This window comes from Ursus americanus, chromosome 23, assembly GCF_024610735.1.
Source record: "Ursus americanus isolate L20-20 chromosome 23, mUrsAme1.1.p, whole genome shotgun sequence".
NCBI lineage: Eukaryota > Metazoa > Chordata > Mammalia > Carnivora > Ursidae > Ursus > Ursus americanus.
In genome coordinates, this window is record NC_142149.1 from 3,964,372 (window position 1) to 3,982,528 (window position 18,157).

General features: G+C 42.0%; 1 protein-coding gene across 2 annotated transcripts in view; it reads right to left on the reverse strand.

Annotated features, from left to right (window-relative positions):
• The window catches only part of TNRC6C (trinucleotide repeat containing adaptor 6C), a 147,953-nt gene that overhangs the window by 91,395 nt on the left and 38,401 nt on the right, over nt 1–18,157 (reverse strand). For both annotated transcript variants that reach the window (XM_045814438.2, XM_087854041.1), the window contains exons 2-3: nt 8,049–8,148; nt 7,243–7,264 (exon numbers count right to left, since the gene is read on the reverse strand). In XM_045814438.2, the coding sequence (XP_045670394.2) occupies nt 7,243–7,264; nt 8,049–8,111 (85 nt within the window). In that variant the 5' untranslated portion in view covers nt 8,112–8,148. The remainder of the gene's footprint in view (nt 1–7,242; nt 7,265–8,048; nt 8,149–18,157) is intronic.

The window sequence follows — 18,157 nt, forward strand, 5'->3', positions numbered from 1 at the left end:
GGCTACGGCTACGTGCAGGAGGGGCATCTGCTGTTTACTGGCGTCCCGGTGGGGTACCACGCGGTGGCCTTCTGTGTGTTCTGTTGACGGCTTCTGGCTGATCTGTCACCATGGCAACTTCGGGAGCTCAACTCAAAATGAGCACAAGCTCATTAACTACTAACTACGTTATCTTAGTGCCTGTTGCTAATGAGAGAATGCTGTTCAGAGATGTTTTCTATTCTAATGTACTACAGTTACCTCTCTAAAGCATGAAATTAAATTAAATGCTACTCTTAGTACATCAGACTGGATAATATGAATGTTAAAGTAAATTTACTTTAGTAATGACTACTAACAGTAAGAATCATTTTATTAGAAGATTACTTTGTTTTGGTCCTTGGATTCTTCTACTCTAAAAAAAGGTACTATTTATACAGGCAAATATTTCTAAGTTTTTTTAAGCCACAGCCGGCAGATTTAGAAGATCAAAATAGAAAGAAACTTTTGATAACAGCGTATGTTAAAGCCAAGTAACAAATACAGCACTAATACATATTGGTTTTTCTAGCATCTTTGCAATGTGTAACATTAACTGGAAATATTACCCAAATGAGGCAACACACTGGACAGACACGAAGTGTGAACAGAGTCCACTGAGTGCAGCTTCTCAGCTTTCTCACCTCCAGCCTGACCTTGTCTCTTCCCACGCTCAGTCATCTGTAACTGAACAAGCTCTTGAAAAACAGCAAACCCTAAATCTCATGAAACACAGAAGGCATAAGTGGAATCATGGCTGAAATGTGTTCCCTCAGGGCATGCACACTGCCTTGTGTGGCAGGACTGTGTGTGTTTTCTTTAATACATGTAAAAATCGTGGAACAGCAATAATCCTGGGCTGTTTGTCCTCCAAAAGTGCAGAATCCTAGAGTCTGCCAGAAGAGGGAGCCCGAGGCAGACTATGCCAACATTGAGTCAAAGAGGGATGGGGAATGGGAGGGAAATCGGCCATGCTGCAATTTGATTTTGAAAAGGAATATTCCAGGGGTGCCTGGGTGGCTCAGATGGTTAAGTGTCTGCCTTCGGCTAGGGTCATGATCCCAGAGTCCTGGTATCAAGCCCCACACTGGACTCCCTGCTCCGTGGGGAGCCTGCTTCTCCCCTTCCCTCCGCTGCTCCCCCTGCATGTGCTCTCTTGCTCTGTCAAATAAATAAAATCTTTAAAAAAAAAAAAAAGAAAAGAAAAGAAAAAAGGAATATTCCACCTCACCTCTACATGCCCTGTGCATGTTGGGTCCCCATCTACCTTAGCCTCACTGACACCATTCTCCCCCTTGCTGACAACTCACCTTCTATGCCGGCTTTTTGTTTGTTTAGTTCCTGGAGAATGCCACATGGGCCAGCCAGCCTTTGCAAATGCTCTGCCCTCTGATTGTGGAAGCCCATAAGTCCTCTCTCTACTCTCCCTGGCCTAGCTGCCTTCTCTCCATCCTTCAGACCTTGATTCAGCATCGCTCGGGATGCCTTCGCTCATTACAGCCTGGTTCCAGTTCTTCTGTTCTACCCTCTCATTAGACAACATTCCTTTCCTTCACAGTAGTCATCCCAGTCAGTAATGACACACACAGCTTCATGATTGATGTTTCTGCCCATTCCCCATAAGACTCGAAGTTGCAAGAGGGTGCAAAGCATATCTGTTTCTTTTAATCTTTTTCTCCCCATAGTGAACAGTGCCAGGCAAACAGGTGTTCGATAAATATCTGCTGGATCAAATGAGTCTCCAGTTCTGCCGGCTCTACCACATGACCCTTCCTGTCCACCCTCACCATGATGCTGTCATCTGGAGTGTGAAGTGTGTAGTGGCCTAACTGCACTGGCTGCATCCAGTTCCCTCTCCAACTGTCTGATGCATCTTCAATCTGGCATGTTCCATGATCTTTCTAAAATATAAATCTCATGAAGTCACTCTCCCACTTAAAATCTCCAGTGGCTCCCTCTGGTCTGAAAGGTCAAATCTAAAGTCCTAAGATGGACTCTATGAGCTGGTGTCCCTGCCCTCCAACTCTCCAGTTTCAACTCCTTTTTTTGGTAGGATAGGCTGTTAAGAGTGCTCAATTCTACTGGCCTAGTGGGTGCATTCAGAACGGATGGGATAAGGCACCCCCCCTCCCATCTCATTTTCATGGCTAACTTGGGGACAACTGGGAAAGTGGCCAACTCTAGCATGCATTCATCTCATTCTAAAGCAGTTTTTGCCTTTTCCTGTCTTCTCACTTATTTTTAAAAACAGGACATCTTTTGGGGTGCCGGGGTAGCTCAGTCATTAAGTGTCTGCCTTCGTCTCAGGGCGTGATCCCAGGGTCCTGGGATCGAGCCCCACATCGGGCTCCCTGCTCCACTGGGAACCTGCTTCTTCCTCTCCCACTTCCCCCTGCTTGTGTTCCCTCTCTCGCTGGCTGTCTCTCTCTCTGTCAAATAAATAAATAAATAAAATCTTTAAAACAACAATAACAAAAGTAACAAAAAAACAGGACATATTTTCTTCTAGGGACATAAACAGCGAACAGAAGTGAATGTACTTAAATCCTTTCAGGTAGAAGATGTGGGATAAATAAATCACAATCCCCAGAACATTTTAGTGCATTAATTTGCTTATATAGCTAACTCTCCCTACTAATACACCTCTTTGAGAACAGGGAACTTATCTCTGCTGTCTGATAGATATTTGTTAATTGTTTACTTAATTAATGAACTAACTTGACAACTCTAGATAGCAAAACGTGACTAACAGCTCACTTATTAATGTAATCTTTAGTAGGTGTGTTAAAAGTGAGACAAAATGTGATCGCAGTTAAAAGTGTGTATTTTCTGTAATTACTATATTACAAATAGCTGCGCACATGAAGAGACAGGGAAATGATGGAGCATGAAGGAAGCTAAGCTGCAATGACGAGTCTTTCTGCCTAACTGTAGAGGTCAATGTAGCATTAGAAACCAATCTGGAACAAGAAAGCACATAACTCAACTTTTTAAAAAGTAGCAAAATATTTGAATATTCGTCAAAGATACACAGCAAAAAAGCACATGAGAATAACATTACCACTATCAGCCATTACAGAAACGTGAATCAAAAGCACATGAGAGATGGCCACAAGCCTATCAGAATGGCTACAGGGATCAAGACTGATCTTCCACGCATAGGTAAGGATGTAGCACTGGGAAGTGGTATAACCACTTTGAAAAGGTTTTGCAGTTTCTTGGAAGGTTAAACATACATCTACCCTAAGACCCAGCCATTCTACTCCTACATATTTACCATAAAAAAAGCAAAGCACGTATCTATACGGAGACTTGTATACCAAAGTTCATAGACGCTTTATTCACAAGAGCTAAAAACGAGAACGCAGATGTCCATGATCAGGTAAGGCACAAACAACTGTGATACACACAAACCACGGAACCCCGCTCAGCAATAAAAGGGAGTGAACTGCTGATACACACGACAGGGATGAACCTCAAAAGCATTACTCCGAGTGGAAGAAGCCAAGAGTGCATCCTGCGGGGTCCCATTGATCTAAATGGAGTCTAGAAAATAAAACCTTCTGTAGTGACAGGAAGCAGATCAGTGCTGCCTATGGACCGATGAAGGTGGGGAGGGCCTGAGAAGTGGGTTGGTAGGGGTGCGGGGAGACTTCCAGGAGCGATGGATTGCTGCCTTGATTGTAGGGATGGTTTCACAGGTGCGCACATACCAAGACTTACTAAACTGTTCTCTTTAAATACATGTAGTTTACCGTGTGCCAGTGTAACTCAATAAAGCGGTTAAAAAAAGCAAAGCAAAGAAAGTAATCTGTTAAGTGATTTCTCAGAGAGCAGACCGTCAGCTTCCTATACAGCTATAAACTGTAACTTTCTCTAAACTTGGAACTGCCTTTACATTTAATGTTATAGTTTAGTGAAGCTAAACAGAGATGTGGACTTTCGCTTTCTCTGAGACTTAGCAGAAGGGCCGTCAAGAAGATGCTGTTAAACGGCTTGTAACAGGAGCACTGTGCCGCCATCTTGCCACGAGTGGATTTATACTTCCTTTCTTCTAAAATTCAGTGAAGAATTTATATGTATGTACCTGCTTAGTTGGTTTTTTTCCCAATAATTTTTATCCTTTTAAGTTGCCTAAGTGTTAGGGGGAAAGTACCACATCTTAATATGTTTTCTTTTGTTCCCATGGAAAAAACATTTACGCATTTATTATTATCTTCTTTCTGCCAGGGATTTAACAGTAAAATTAAATAATTACTTTAAACATAGAGCACCATGGCTAAAGAAAGACATCTAATATTTAAAATCCTGTAAGATACCATCCCATAAAGATCCTTCACATAATGAATCTCTTAGAAATTTCTTTCAGCCTTATTTGAAAAAATCCTAAGTTATTTCCTAAAATGAATAATTATACTGATAATGGATATAAATATTGATGTCTCCTTCAGATGACGGCAGAAAACATACATAACTGACCACCAGAAGATGAAGATTCTAGTTCTGCCACTAACTATAGCTGTCAAAACTTGTGCAAATTGTTTAACCTCTCTGAATCTCATTTCCGAACCAATGAAGGAACTGGAGAATCTCTAAGGATCCTTCAAATGCTAAGATTTTATTAATTTTGCCGATAGACAACAAAATGTCATATTTTATAAAATATACTGTGCAAAGCACACTAACTAGACTTTTAGCTATTGGTTCTAAGGGTAACTCATACACTCAAAATAATATTTGTTTTGGTTATGTGGACGTGAACATGAATACATGGAAATGCAAGGAATCTGGCCAATTTTATTACACAGCGTAATTCAGGAAAACACAGATGTGATGCCTTATAAAAACTAACTGCTGAATATTGTGTTGAGCAAATAGCTCACAACTGAGCAACAGCACTCAGCCGGCTCTGCTAAAAAGAAGTGCCACCTAACTGGCAAAGCACAAAGATGTGGGTTCTCACTTGTATCTGTTCATATCTAGATCTGACTATGAAATTGGGAAGGCACCCTTTAAACTTCAATGCTCACCTTCATTCATACTGAGAAAACCATGTTTAGAATGAGCCTTATTAGGAATACAGCACAGGGCAAATAATCTGTGACCCCAAAACCTTTATCACTCAACGTAAGGCTACTGAAGGAATATGGTTTCAACTGATTTACATTAACAAAAGCACGTAAAGATTTTCTTAAAATTAGCATTACAAATTGAATGCATGGCAAAGTTGAATACCCAGCTGCAAAACTTAAATTATAGTCCTTTCAAGCAAGATTAGGAGACTAATCATAATGTATGAATTTATAAAAGTATATGACTCAAAATCATAAAGCACTAATCATACGGAGTTTGAGACCTATTGGGCCATCAAGATACTTGCTTTCATACATGATATAATTAACTTTGAGCTTTTTATATGAAAACTTATCTTTCTATTTTATGAACTTCAGAAAATCTGGCCAAAACCAATGAATTAAATTACTTCACATTTATGGGTATTATAATTAATCCTTAAGAAAAATTAAATCCATAAAAAACCCAGAAGACAATATGGAAAATTTAGGATCACAAAATCATCACATCACATATAAAGCTACTATTATCTGTGCCCAAATTAAGGGCAGTGCCCAAAATAAAGAGATTACTGATTCCCAAAGCAAAAGCCATTATACAGTGTCCGACACTCAGATACGAGGCCCGCCACAGCAGAAATACAATATATAGGTGAGATTATGTCTGATCACCTTCCCCCAACTGTGAGGGCATCTCGAATCTCACTAAAGGCATAACAGTAACTGTGCTCGGCTACCTCTTGAGTCACTGATGATGCAAAGACAATGTTTAGCATAAATTATAAGAAGCTACTTTGTTTGTGGAAAGGCTCATACAAAGGCTTTCAAATTGCTCAGTGCAGCTCTCTGAGGGGCAGGGGATGGGGGTGTTCATTCGGGGAAGCAGCAGGCCCAGCCTGTGTGGCCCAACACGCATGTCCGGTCAGAAATTCAGAAACACCTTCCCGCTTCCCGCAGGCAGTTAGTTTTGATTCGAACCAGTAATAATGGAGCATCTGAGAAAAATGTAAACCTTAGTACTGCTAATATTCATTAATGAGTTACCTAGCAACACTGTTAGATTATAATTTTAGAAGCTTTGTTTTCCTGTTTAGGAGCATTAATAATCACTATTATTATGTGTGCTACGGCTAGCTATAGTTAGCACAGTTGATGACAAACTGGACCCAAAGGAGCAGTAATTTAGAGAAGATAAAAGGAGAAGAGAATACACTAGCAGACTTTGGCGTAAGCAAGGAAATGCTCATCAGAACAGTAACGGGAAATAAGAATTCTGTGTAGTGTGGCAGGATCATGATACGACCATAAGCAATTTGTTACTATTTGAAGAGAAAACACTGACAATGACAACAGAATATGGCTGGTATTGAATCAGGTTATAAAAACTTCTCAGAATGTTTAAAAAAAAAAAAAAAGGGAAATAAATGACTCAGAACAACAATCCTGTAGTTTTCAATGACAAGTGGAAGAAACCATTCTTTTTTATTCAAGATCATAACTGCTAATACGACTATGTACCACAACCCTCTGGACCTTCTGAAAAAGCGTGTCGTACATTCATACTGCTTCTGAGAGTGAGAGACAAATTCTTTTCTGGGAACTGGGCTGCCTTTTAATATTTACTTTATACAAAATCCCATCTTACTGTGACCCTGGTGCCAGCACCCGGAGGCCCACTGCACGGGGGTCAGAAGGCCCGGCTCAAGCCACTTAACTTGCACGTCAGCCTCGGTTTCTTCACGGTCACCTAACACCTGCCCTGCTCAGTTATGAAGTTCGAATAAAGTCATATACATAAACTTTATTTTGGAAACTCTAAGGGGTCAACAAAAGTAGAGTATTAGTACAGTATCACCTTTATCAGTTTAGTCTTTGGTAGAAAACAAACCAAAGGAAAAGTAAACAGCATTGTTCAGAAAGCAAACATAACATTCTTTAGGCATTTTAGATTAAACAAATGCCAATGAAATGCAGATATGAAACCCGTGATAAACGAAGAAATGCACAGTGAATGATAAAAAGAAGGTTCAAAAGATTCAAAGCCAGGGTTAGATTCTTTGTCGTTAACCATCAATTAAAATAAAAGTCATCTTCATCATAAAAAGTGTGGTGCTGCCATCTAATGTACCGCCCCCCAATAAAATAAACTTACCTTTGGTTTTTTGATCAGCAGCCTGAAAAAAAAAAAAAATCAGAAACTCTTTAGGAATAATAATGTGTAGCATGTGCACATCTATGAAAGTTTATAAGCAGACGTTAATACTGGAAATTTTAAAAACAAGTTTTGCTCAGTCACAATTTATTAAAATTTATTACTGGGAAAACGTATAACTGTCTACATGCTATTATATGCCAATACTGATCTAAAGGCAAAAAAAAAAACTATCTGGAAGCTCATAAGAGCTCTGTATTTTAATATAAACTAAAAGGTACACAGTTTAAATTACAAGGTATGTTCAACTAGGCAAGACCAACAACAAACGGCCTAACTTGGTAAATTAAATGCGTTAAGATTCAAGTTAAGACGATAAGATTTACAGAAGGACTTCTAATTTTTAATATATACCAATAGGATATATAAAAGAACATTTGACAAACCTGCAAAAATTATTTCTAGCTTTCCTAATAAAATCAGTTACATGGCCCTTTTCCTCATTTCTCAGACATGGTTGTTCTGGACAGTTCGTGCTAAGTGGAAGAGCGCGGCCGTTCTTTATCACCACCACCAAAACCCACACTTCTTTAAAACACAGCTGTACTATGTCTAGTTCCTTAAGAAAAACATTCTGTGGCTGTCACTCTGTATTTATTTCGCTAGTACAACATCTATTTTTTGTTAATTAGAGATTTATCATATTGATTTTTTGAGGTCCTAAAATGGAACTCTAACATAATGGCTGTGCCAATGCAAATGAGACACGCAATGATCACGGGCAGTGGTAGGGATGCCAGCCAAACCTTTTTCTGAGCACCTTCCTTCTTTTTCTTTTCTTCCTGCTTTTTCTTTTTCTTTTCTTCCATCAAACGTTCCTCTTTTTGTGTTTCTTGTTCTTTCTCCCTATGAAACAAAGAAAGGTGGCATTGGTATAATGTCCATTTTAAATCAAACAATGAAGAAGCACTAGCTGCAGCAAGTTTTAGGTCAGCCTGAGTTTCGTGTGCAGAAGGGCACTCTGAGAAGGGGCGTGAAACATGGGGAGCTTCTCTAGGGCCACCACTTCTCGGGGCGGCCCTGATGCGTCAGTGCTTCTGTGGTCGTTCATGCTGCCCACGTGTCCAACACCATGCTTCTAGCAGGGAGCGTGTTAGGCAATAAGGGTACAAAACGGAGTAAGACACTGTTCCTACAGTCCGGCCCCTGACCCACATCTCTCATTGTCGTCTCAGGAGCCCCATCATCAGCATCCTCCCGACTACCTATTAAAAACGCAGATTCCTGGGTTCCACCCTAGCCCAACCAAATCAGAATCTTTGGAGGTGATTCTCAAGCATACTATATGTTTGCTTGGAAAACCACTTATTATTTTTTTTTTTTAAGATTTTTTCCCCCAAGCTTCAATTTAAATTCCAGTTAGTTAACACACAGTATAATATTAATTTTAGGTGTAAAATATAGTGGTTCAGCACTTACATACAAAACCTGGTGCTCATCATAACATGTGCCCTCTTTAATCCCCAACAGCCATTTAACCCATCCCCCTGCCCACCTCCCCTCTTCCAGCAACCCTCAGTTTGTTCTCTATAGTTAACAGTTTGTTTCTTGGTTTGCCTCTCTTCCCCCGCTACCCCATGTTCATCTGTTTCTTGTATTCCACATGAGTGAAATCATAAGGGATTTGTCTTTCTCTGACTTACTTCGCTTAGCATAATACTCTCTAGCTCCATCCATGTCATTGCAGATGGCAAGATTTCATTCTTTTCTGATGGCTGAGTAATATTCCAGTGTGTGTGTGTGTGTGTGTGTGTGTGTGCGTGCGCGCGCGTGTGTACCACAACTTCTTTATTCATTCATCAGTCGATGGACATTTGGGCTCTTTCCGTAGTTTGGCTACTTCTAATAATGCTGCTATAAATATCAGGGTGCATATAACCTTTCAAATTAGTATTTGAGTAAATACCTAGTAGTGCAATTGCTGGATGGCAGAGTAGCTCTATTTTTAACTTTTTGGGGAACCTCCACACTGTCTTTCAGAGTGGCCATACCAGTCTGCATTCCCACCAACAGTGGGAATGGACATCCTTGCCAAGAGAAAGCAATTATTTTTAAAATAAAGATTCCTACATGATACGTTTGTCTGAAAGGGCAATTTTTTTTAAGTAGGCTCCAGGACCAGCATGGAGTCCAACACAGGGCTCAAACTCATGCCTGAGATCAAGACTTGAGCTGAGATCAAGAGTTGGACACATAAACAACTGAGCCACCCAGGTGTCTCAGAGAGCAATTATTTTTATTTGCTTATTTTTTTAGAGAGAGAGAGAGCATTGGGGTGGGCGAAGAGGCAGGAGGAAAGGGAGAGAGAGAAAATCTTAAGCAGATTTCACACTCAATGTGGAGCCCTATGTGGGGCTCGATCTCATGACCCTGAGATCATGACCTGGGCTGAAATCAAGAGTCAGGCACTTAACCAACTGACCCATCCAGGCATTCCAAGAGCAATTAGTTGTTTGTTTTTTGTTTTTTTTTAAAGATTTTATTTATTTATTTGACAGAGAGAGAGACAGCCAGCGAGAGAGGGAACACAAGCAGGGGGAGTGGGAGAGGAAAAAGCAGGCTCTCAGCGGAGGAGCCCGATGCGGGGCTCGATCCAGAACGCCGGGATCACACCCTGAGCCAAAGGCAGACGCTTAACGACTGAGCCACCCAGGCGCCCCATGAGTAATTAGTTTTTAAACAAAGATTCCTAAACAGCATGGTGAGATACTATAAGGATACGCGGGAGCATAGCACAGAGTAACACCACTTGAAGAGTCAGGCAGCCTGTAAGCGAGGGCTTGAACACTGCAAAAGCATCTGGCTGGCACGGGGTGGTGGGTCAGATACCAATTTACTGCTGGGCAACTCCAAATTCAACCTTCAACACACACTCTGCTGTAAACGGGCAGTTCCTTTAAGTATTTCTCCTTTCCAGGGAGAACTGAGCATGTAGCTGTGAGGACCCCAGCCATGGGCCAGAAAGGGTGGTCCCTCAGCAACCTCAACAACAGTCACCTGCCCGTGAACCTGAACCTTTCAACAGACCCTGTGTGCTTCGGGCCTCCTGCTGCTTGCCCTAACCCTACACCCACCTCTCGGGGTCCCGCTGATGGCAGGGCCCTCTCGACTGGGACCCCGTGTGCGCCACATCTCCTGCTGCACTGACATTCCTACTTCCTCTGCACATCCACAGGGCCGGCCATCAGCTGCAGCTTGCCACCAGGAAGACTGCCACCAGGAAGGCTGCCCCCAGGGCCCGGCTGCCTGTGTGGCCCTGTGATGGACTCCTGGTTGTGGCTTTCCGGAGCCAGTCCTGTGCTCTGGAGGAGAGCTTCCTGCTGCCCAGCAACTGCAGACTCGCGGATGGGCAAATCACAGAGGTGCTCTGCCATGCCGTGGGCTGCATCTCCACCTTCCTCGGGGACTCTCCCTCTGCCCCAGGTCCCCTACAGCTTCTGTGTGACTCTTGTATCACGGCTTAACTATTCTTTGTAAGAAACTTTCCCTGTTTACATTACTGTGTGCTTTTATCTCCTGCCTGGGCCCAGACTGATACAGGTGGGAAAGACGAAACAGAAGGAAAGCGTGCATGAAAGCCTCAGGAAAATATCATCCATCCCTACATTTATGCTGTATTGAAGTTACTGACTTTGAGGTTTTTATTCATAAATGTGTTTTATATACAACTACATACATAAGGAATTTCAACCTGCTGTCTGTACATATTTAAACACTATCATAATAAACATAATTTAAATCAACACAGTGTATGTGCGGGGGGGGGGGGGTTTACTTAGAGAATACTGTTCCTTTAAAACAGTGGTTCTCAGTCTTGGCTGTTCATCAGAATTACCTGAGAAGTTTTAAAAACTTCCAAAGCCAGGGCTGCCACTCGTCCGTGCACTCTCTGGGAGTGGAACGCAGACGTCAGGAGTTTTTAAAGCTTCCGGACAGCTCCGATGTTTCGCCAAGGTTGAGAACACTGCTTTTAAAGAAGTTCTGTACGTTTATCAAGTTTGGAAAATGGTGATCACTCGTTATCTCAGATGACACTTTACAGGAATATTTTCTTGTTCAACAGTGCGGCGACACCAGGAAATCTGCACTTAAACATTCTTATAAGGCACAGGCAAGCCCGTGAATGACGGGTGGCGTACATACGGTGGGGCTATAACCGTCCTGCTGCCGCCACGCATCTTGGAAAAAAGCAAACAGATAAAAACCAAGTAGTGACCGTCCTCCTCTATTGTTTTACTTTCTAAATCTACAGAAGAATGAAAGCCTTAAATTATCCTAAGATAGTAAACTTCACAAAATGGGCAAATATAGGTGTACCTTTAAAAGGTACTCGACTGCAAAAACCGTATGATGTACCATGTTGGCTAACTGAATTTAAATTAAAAAAAAAAAGAAAAAATCATCCCTCCAAAAAATACAGAAATAAAAGGTATTCAACTGAAGATGAAATAAAAATGATCACTTAACTCTATTGCTCTGACAATGAAAGTAATTAGAGCCACTACTCCTCCAGCAGCACCGTCAAGGTTTTACTACACAGTAAAATAAAATGTTGTAAATAAAGAGACTACATAGCTGTGAGCTATCCTAAGCCCTGCCTGCCTGAGCTCATGTTTATATGACAAAGCACAATTCAGATGTATGCTCTTTAATAAAATGTTACCTAATTTCCCCCAACTGACAGTAACTTCTACCTCCAGTACAGTATCTGCCATTTCTCACTAATAATTTTTCAAAAAACATCGAATCACATTTTTACTTTAAAAAGAAAGACATCTTCCGTAAGTATCCTTTCTTTCCAAGGGACACCTTATTCCCTGAAATGACCAAGTAATACTTCAGATTCTATCTACCTTTCAGGGTTAGTGAGAAGATTAGAAACTTATATTTGGAGGGGCACTTGGCTGGCCCAGTCAGAAGAGCATGCAATCTTGACCTTGGGGTGGTGGGTTTGAGCCCCACATTCGGCGTGGAGATTACTTAAAAAAAAAACAAAAACAAAACCATAACACTTAGATTTGGGAGGTTTCTTGAGCCATTGGAAGAAGAAAAAAAATAATAATATGTATCAACTCTACAGCTGACACTTGAACGTCCTGGAGGTTAGGGACGCTGACTCCCCAAGCAGTCAGAAATCTACGTACAACTTTTAACTCCCCCAAAACTGCCTACTAGTAGTCTGCTTTGACCAGAAGCCTTACTGATTACGTTAACAGACAACACATATTTGTATGTTATATGTACTGTATACTGTGTTGTTGTAATAAAGTAAGTTAGAGAAAATAAAATGTTAAGACAATCATAAGGAAGACAAAAATTTATGGTACTATATTGTGTTTATGGAAAAGAACCCATGTGTAAGTGGGGCCCTGAAGTCAGGAGGCCTGTTGTTCAAGGGCCAACTGTAGAGGGAGTTGGTTATTTTTTTTTTCATGGAGTTGCTATGAGGCAGACTGACAAGGTGAGCTGCAAGGAGAATAAAGAATAGGGAGGGCCAGGTTGGGAGAATTTTATTTTTAATTTAAACTTTTTCTTTTTAAAATCACATTTAAATATATGATTGCAATATACGTGTAAAGGTGACCCTGTATTTTTTTCCAGTACACTGTGCGTTTTTGTTTCTCATTTCCTTGGAGTCCCCTCACAGGTTCTTCCTCCCTCCACACACACAGCAAAGCCCCTGCTCCCTCACCATCCTTCCAGATAACCCATGTTAACCACCCCGTTCATACCTTTCCAGGTCTTTCTCTGTGCTCAGGTAACTGTATGGAAACATACAGACTTATACATTCTTACAAAGCATTTTATTTGATCAGTTTTGTAAAAGTGGGATCGTGTTCTAACAAGTTTTGCATCCTGCTGTTCTCATTCAAAACATGTGTGAATCTCTCTCCTCAGCCCCACCCCCAACTAATCAATCCAATCTATTATTTCTACTGGCTGCGTACTACACCATGGTGTGAATGTTATCCTATCCCATTCAATCACTCTTCTATTCATACACATGAACTTCCTCTCCAGTCTGTGACCACTACAAACAACTAGTGCTTTCCCGCCCAGCTTCTGCTAGAGGAAACAGCATTACTCTGATTGGTGGTACAGCTTCTGTTTTAGTAGTAGTGAAAACTAGGTATGGAGAAAACCTGATATGGGGCTCAACTTCTGGACCCCACATTGGACACAGGGCCAAACTGGACACAAATCCCCTATACTCTGTATGGCAAGGTATATTATAATGGGTCCCCACTACACTGAGGTTTGTTTTTGTTGTTGTTGTTGTTTTTTAAAGATTTTATTTATTTATTCGACAGAGAGAGAGACAGCCAGCGAGAGAGGGAACACAAGCAGGGGGAGTGGGAGAGGAAGAAGCAGGCTCATAGCGGAAGAGCCTGACGTGGGGCTCGATCCCAGAACTCCGGGATCACGCCCTGAGCCAAAGGCAGACGCTTAACCGCTGTGCCACCCAGGCGCCCCTGTTTTTGTTTTTTAAGATTTTATTTATTTATTTGACAGAGAGAGAGCGAGACAGCCAGCGAGAGAGGGAACACCAGCAGGGGGAGTGGGAGAGGAAGAAGCAGGCTCTCAGCAGAGGAGCCTGATGTAGGGCTTGATCCCAGAACGCTGGGATGACGCCCTGAGCCAACGACTGAGCCACCCAGGCGCCCCTACCCTGAGTTTTATTAGAAAGAAAATATTTTTAATAATCTGGGTTTTAATAATCTAATGTTTCTTTTATTCTCAAATAGTTCGGCCATCACTGGCTTAGGAGACTTTGGGTAGAGGAAGAAGCAACGCTCTTATGCTGGAAGCAGCCAGAAGAAGGAAGAGTTGGGAAGTACGGGAGCCCCATAACTGAAGCCTCAATGTCTGTCAATCACCTCAGAATTCCTGGTTAAACTACGCATTGTCGCAGAGAAAAGAGGATTCAAAAGACAATTGTGTAGGTAGACTGGGAATGCAGCCACCCCACTATTCAGATTGGAAAATCTTCCAAATTTCCAGTCTTTTTGTTAGTTGATTACTCCCTTTTTGCAAAAGAACAGGATTCAATAAAAAAGGGCGGGCCTGTTTTACCTTGGAGGTTTAGCTACCAGAAATTATAGTTGGTTTTCATCCTAACTTAGTTTTCACCTACAAGACAAAACCACAGCCTATACTCTGAAGTTACCCAGTTAGACTCCAATGCCACGTCATTAAAATATCCACTAATTCATTGGGTGTCTGTGTTATGTGCATTATTTAGAAAGTTTGGCTAACTTCAATTAGAATTTCCTGACAGTGTTTAGGTTAGGAAGGGCTAGTAAAGTGTTGACAGACAAACTTCAAAAAGGAAGAAGAAGGAAGTGGTATCCTGTCCAGCTGTCACTGAAATACTTAGGTTCTTTATTTTTCACCATGTGTTTGAATACCTGCTCTGTTCAGGAAGTACTCAGGAGGCCCTGTGGGCCATACAAGAGGGAGGAGATATAAAAACAGTCTTGGGGGCGCCTGGGTGGCTCAGTCGTTAAGTGCCTGCCTTTGGCTCAGGTTACCATCCCAGGGTTCTTGGATCGAGCCCCACATCGGGCTCCCTGCTCGGCGGGAACTGTTTCTCCCTCTCCCACTCCCCCTGCTGGTGTTCCCTCTCTCGCTGTGTCTCTCTCTGTCCAATGAATAAATAAAATCTTAAAAAAACAAAAAAACAGTCTTGGACCTCAAGGGACAGAGAATCTAATAGGAAAGTGAAGGCAAGACTTGAATTACCTTTAATACTTGATAGACTATGGACATAAATGGAGTTATATAGCAAAGAACATATGCTTGGGATTTAGAATCACAGGACAGAGTTCTAAAGTAAAGGTCACTAGCATACAGGAGGTCAAGAATTTTAGGTCCGAGTATTGGATGGACTGTCTATAAGAACCATGAAGTCATTCAGCGTTTCACCAGGACTGGGGGTGGAAAAGAGGACCATGGCTCTGATGAGTAAGAGCAGAGGGTAGAAGGAAGAGTTTTTATTTGAGGATCAAAGGATAATATAGTTGATAGAGACTCTCAGGTCTCCTGATGTTCACACCTTTGTATAAATGCCCTCCTGTGAGTGTGGGAGGGACCTGTGACTTGCTTCTCACCATTAGAATATGGCGGAGGTGACAGAACGCTGCTCTCCTGACTACATTATATAAGACTTCATCTTTTTAGCAGACTGACTTTAGTCTCCCTCTTGGTGCTGGCTTTGAAGAAACAGCTACCGAGAATCCTACCGCCGCAAGGAAATGAATTCTGTCAATGGCCTGAGCGACCTCGGAAGCCCACCCTTCCCCAGCCAAGCCCCCTGATGGAAACCCTGCCTGGCCTGGATTGCAGGCCCAGTTAAGCCATGCCCACATCTTGACCTACAGAAATTGTGACATAAGGAATGTATATTGTATTAAGCCACTAAGTTTGTGGTAATCTGTTATGCAGCATAGAAAAATAATGCAGGTAGCAATTTAAGACTTCTGGGGCTGCCCAAGACAGAGAAAGACCACGATAGCCTCTCTCGGCTGCTGATTACAACAAAGAACTAGATGAAGCACAACGTAAATACAAAAATACAGAATGAAAAGCAAACACAAACTGGTAGAGTAGGGAGCAGACTCAAAACTTGGGGAGGTGACCTGCATGGAGGTGACTTTCTCATTTTCCCCTTTTCTCTTACAGTCACAGAGCTGTGTTGTGGCAGTGGTGGCAGAGGCAGCCCAAACTGAGAGAACCCATCTTTCTGAACAGAGGATTAGGAAAAGAAGTGCTTGTGAGCTAGACAGTGTGGGGGAATCCCAGACAGGAACTGGCTGGAGATGACTTCTAAATGCTATTTATAAATGTTCCCAGGTCTAGGTTCACCTTCACTCAGGTCAGATCCAGAACAGTACAGCAAAGGCTTTGAGAAACAACAGCAACAAAAAACATGCTTGGGATGCCTGGATGGCTCAGTCAGTTAAGCGTCTGCCTTTGGCTCAGGTCACGATCCCAGGGTCCTGGGATCGAGTCCCACATCGGGCTCCTTGCTCAGCAGGGAGCCTGTTTCTCCCTCTGCCTGCTGCTCCCCCCCACTTGTGCTGACAAATAAATAAATCTTTTTTAAAAATCAACATGCTCTAGAGGAGTTTAATTGAACTCAAAATCTGTATACATATTCAAAATGTCCAGAATAAAATGCAAAATTACTCCTTATACAAAGAACGAGGAAAACGTACCCAGCTGCCAAGACAAAAGACAAAGGATGCTACCTCTCGGATGACCTAGGTGTTGGAATTATCAAAGACTTTAAAGCAGCTATTGTAATGTTGCTCCAGGAAGCAATAAAGGTAAATACATTAGAAACAAATGGCAATGCAACAGTTCATAGCAGATAAATAGAAACTATAAAAATAGAATCAACTGGAAATTTCAGAACTGAAAAATAAAAACCAGAATTTAGCACTTCACTGGATGGGCCAAATGGAAGAATGGAGATGACAGAAGAAAGAGTCTGTAAACTTAATAGAGATACAGAAATTATCCAATCTGAAGAACAGAGAGGAAAAAAGATTGGGGGGAAGAAAAATGAAGAGCCTCATGGGCCCGAAGGATAGTATCAAAAGGTCCAACATCCATGTTATGGGACTTCCAGAAGCATAAGAGAAGGAGACATGTGAAGAAATAATGGTGGAAAACTCCCCAAATTTGGTGACACATATAAATTTACAGATTTAAAAAGCTCTGTGAACTCTAACTAGGATAAACTAAAAGAAAAGCACACAGAGACATAGCATATACTAAGAACAGGCAGCCAGTTCCAAAAGGATAGTACCGTATGGCTCCATTTACAGGACATTCTGGAAATAGAAATATTATAGGAACAGAAGACAGACCAGTGACTACCTGGGGCCAGGGGTGGAGTAAGATATTGACTACAGAGGGGCAGAACAAGGGAATGTTTTTAGAGGGTGATGGAATCGTCCTAAGTCTCGACTGTGATGGCTGTTACGTGCATATACGTATTGCAAGTATATGCCGTGTGCATTCCTTGAAACTTACATAACTGTATAGTAGCGAGTGAATTCTACTGTACGTAAACTTTGAAAAAGTTAATAAAAAGAACAAAAAAGTCAAAAGCAAAAGAAGTCATGATTTATAAATGGTCATGGGGGGTGGCTCTGGAGAATCTTGAATCCTTCCCTCATGTATCCCCCTCCCCCTCCATACCTGGTCTGAAGAGAGGAAGGGTTTCAATTAAATGGATGGGGTGGGATATAGGGCAAAAGATAAAGGTCTTCACTTCCCACAGGACTAGTATACCGTAAGGCACAGAGGGAAGATTTGGAGAAGACGACAAAGAAACTTAGGAACAGATGACCGCAGGGACTGGAAGGATTGAGAAGAACCATGGCAAAACCAGTTGGCCTAAAGGTATTTTAAAGGAATTCCGACATAATTTTCACTTTAGAACTAACACAGACTTCAGCCCCAGGGTTTAGGTCTAGAGACTTACCGTTGTGTCTACACCACCAAACCAGAACAAAACCCGGCAGTGCCTCAGTAGCAGCTACTACGGTCTGACTGACCAGACTTCTTAAGAAATAATACCTCTTGGACGCCTGGGTGGCTCTTTGGTTAAGCATCTGTCTTCAGCTCAGGTCATGATCCCAGGGTCCTGGGATCGAGTCCCGCATCTGGCTCCCTGCTCCGTGGCGGAGTCTGCTTCTCCTTCTCCCTCTGCCCCTCCCCCCTGCTCGTGCACGCGCACGAGCTCTCTCTCGGATAAACAAAAATCTTATAGAAAAAAAAAAGAAATAGTATCTCTTGCTTCTCAACTTTCCAGTGCTGGTTATCCACTGACATAAGTACATAC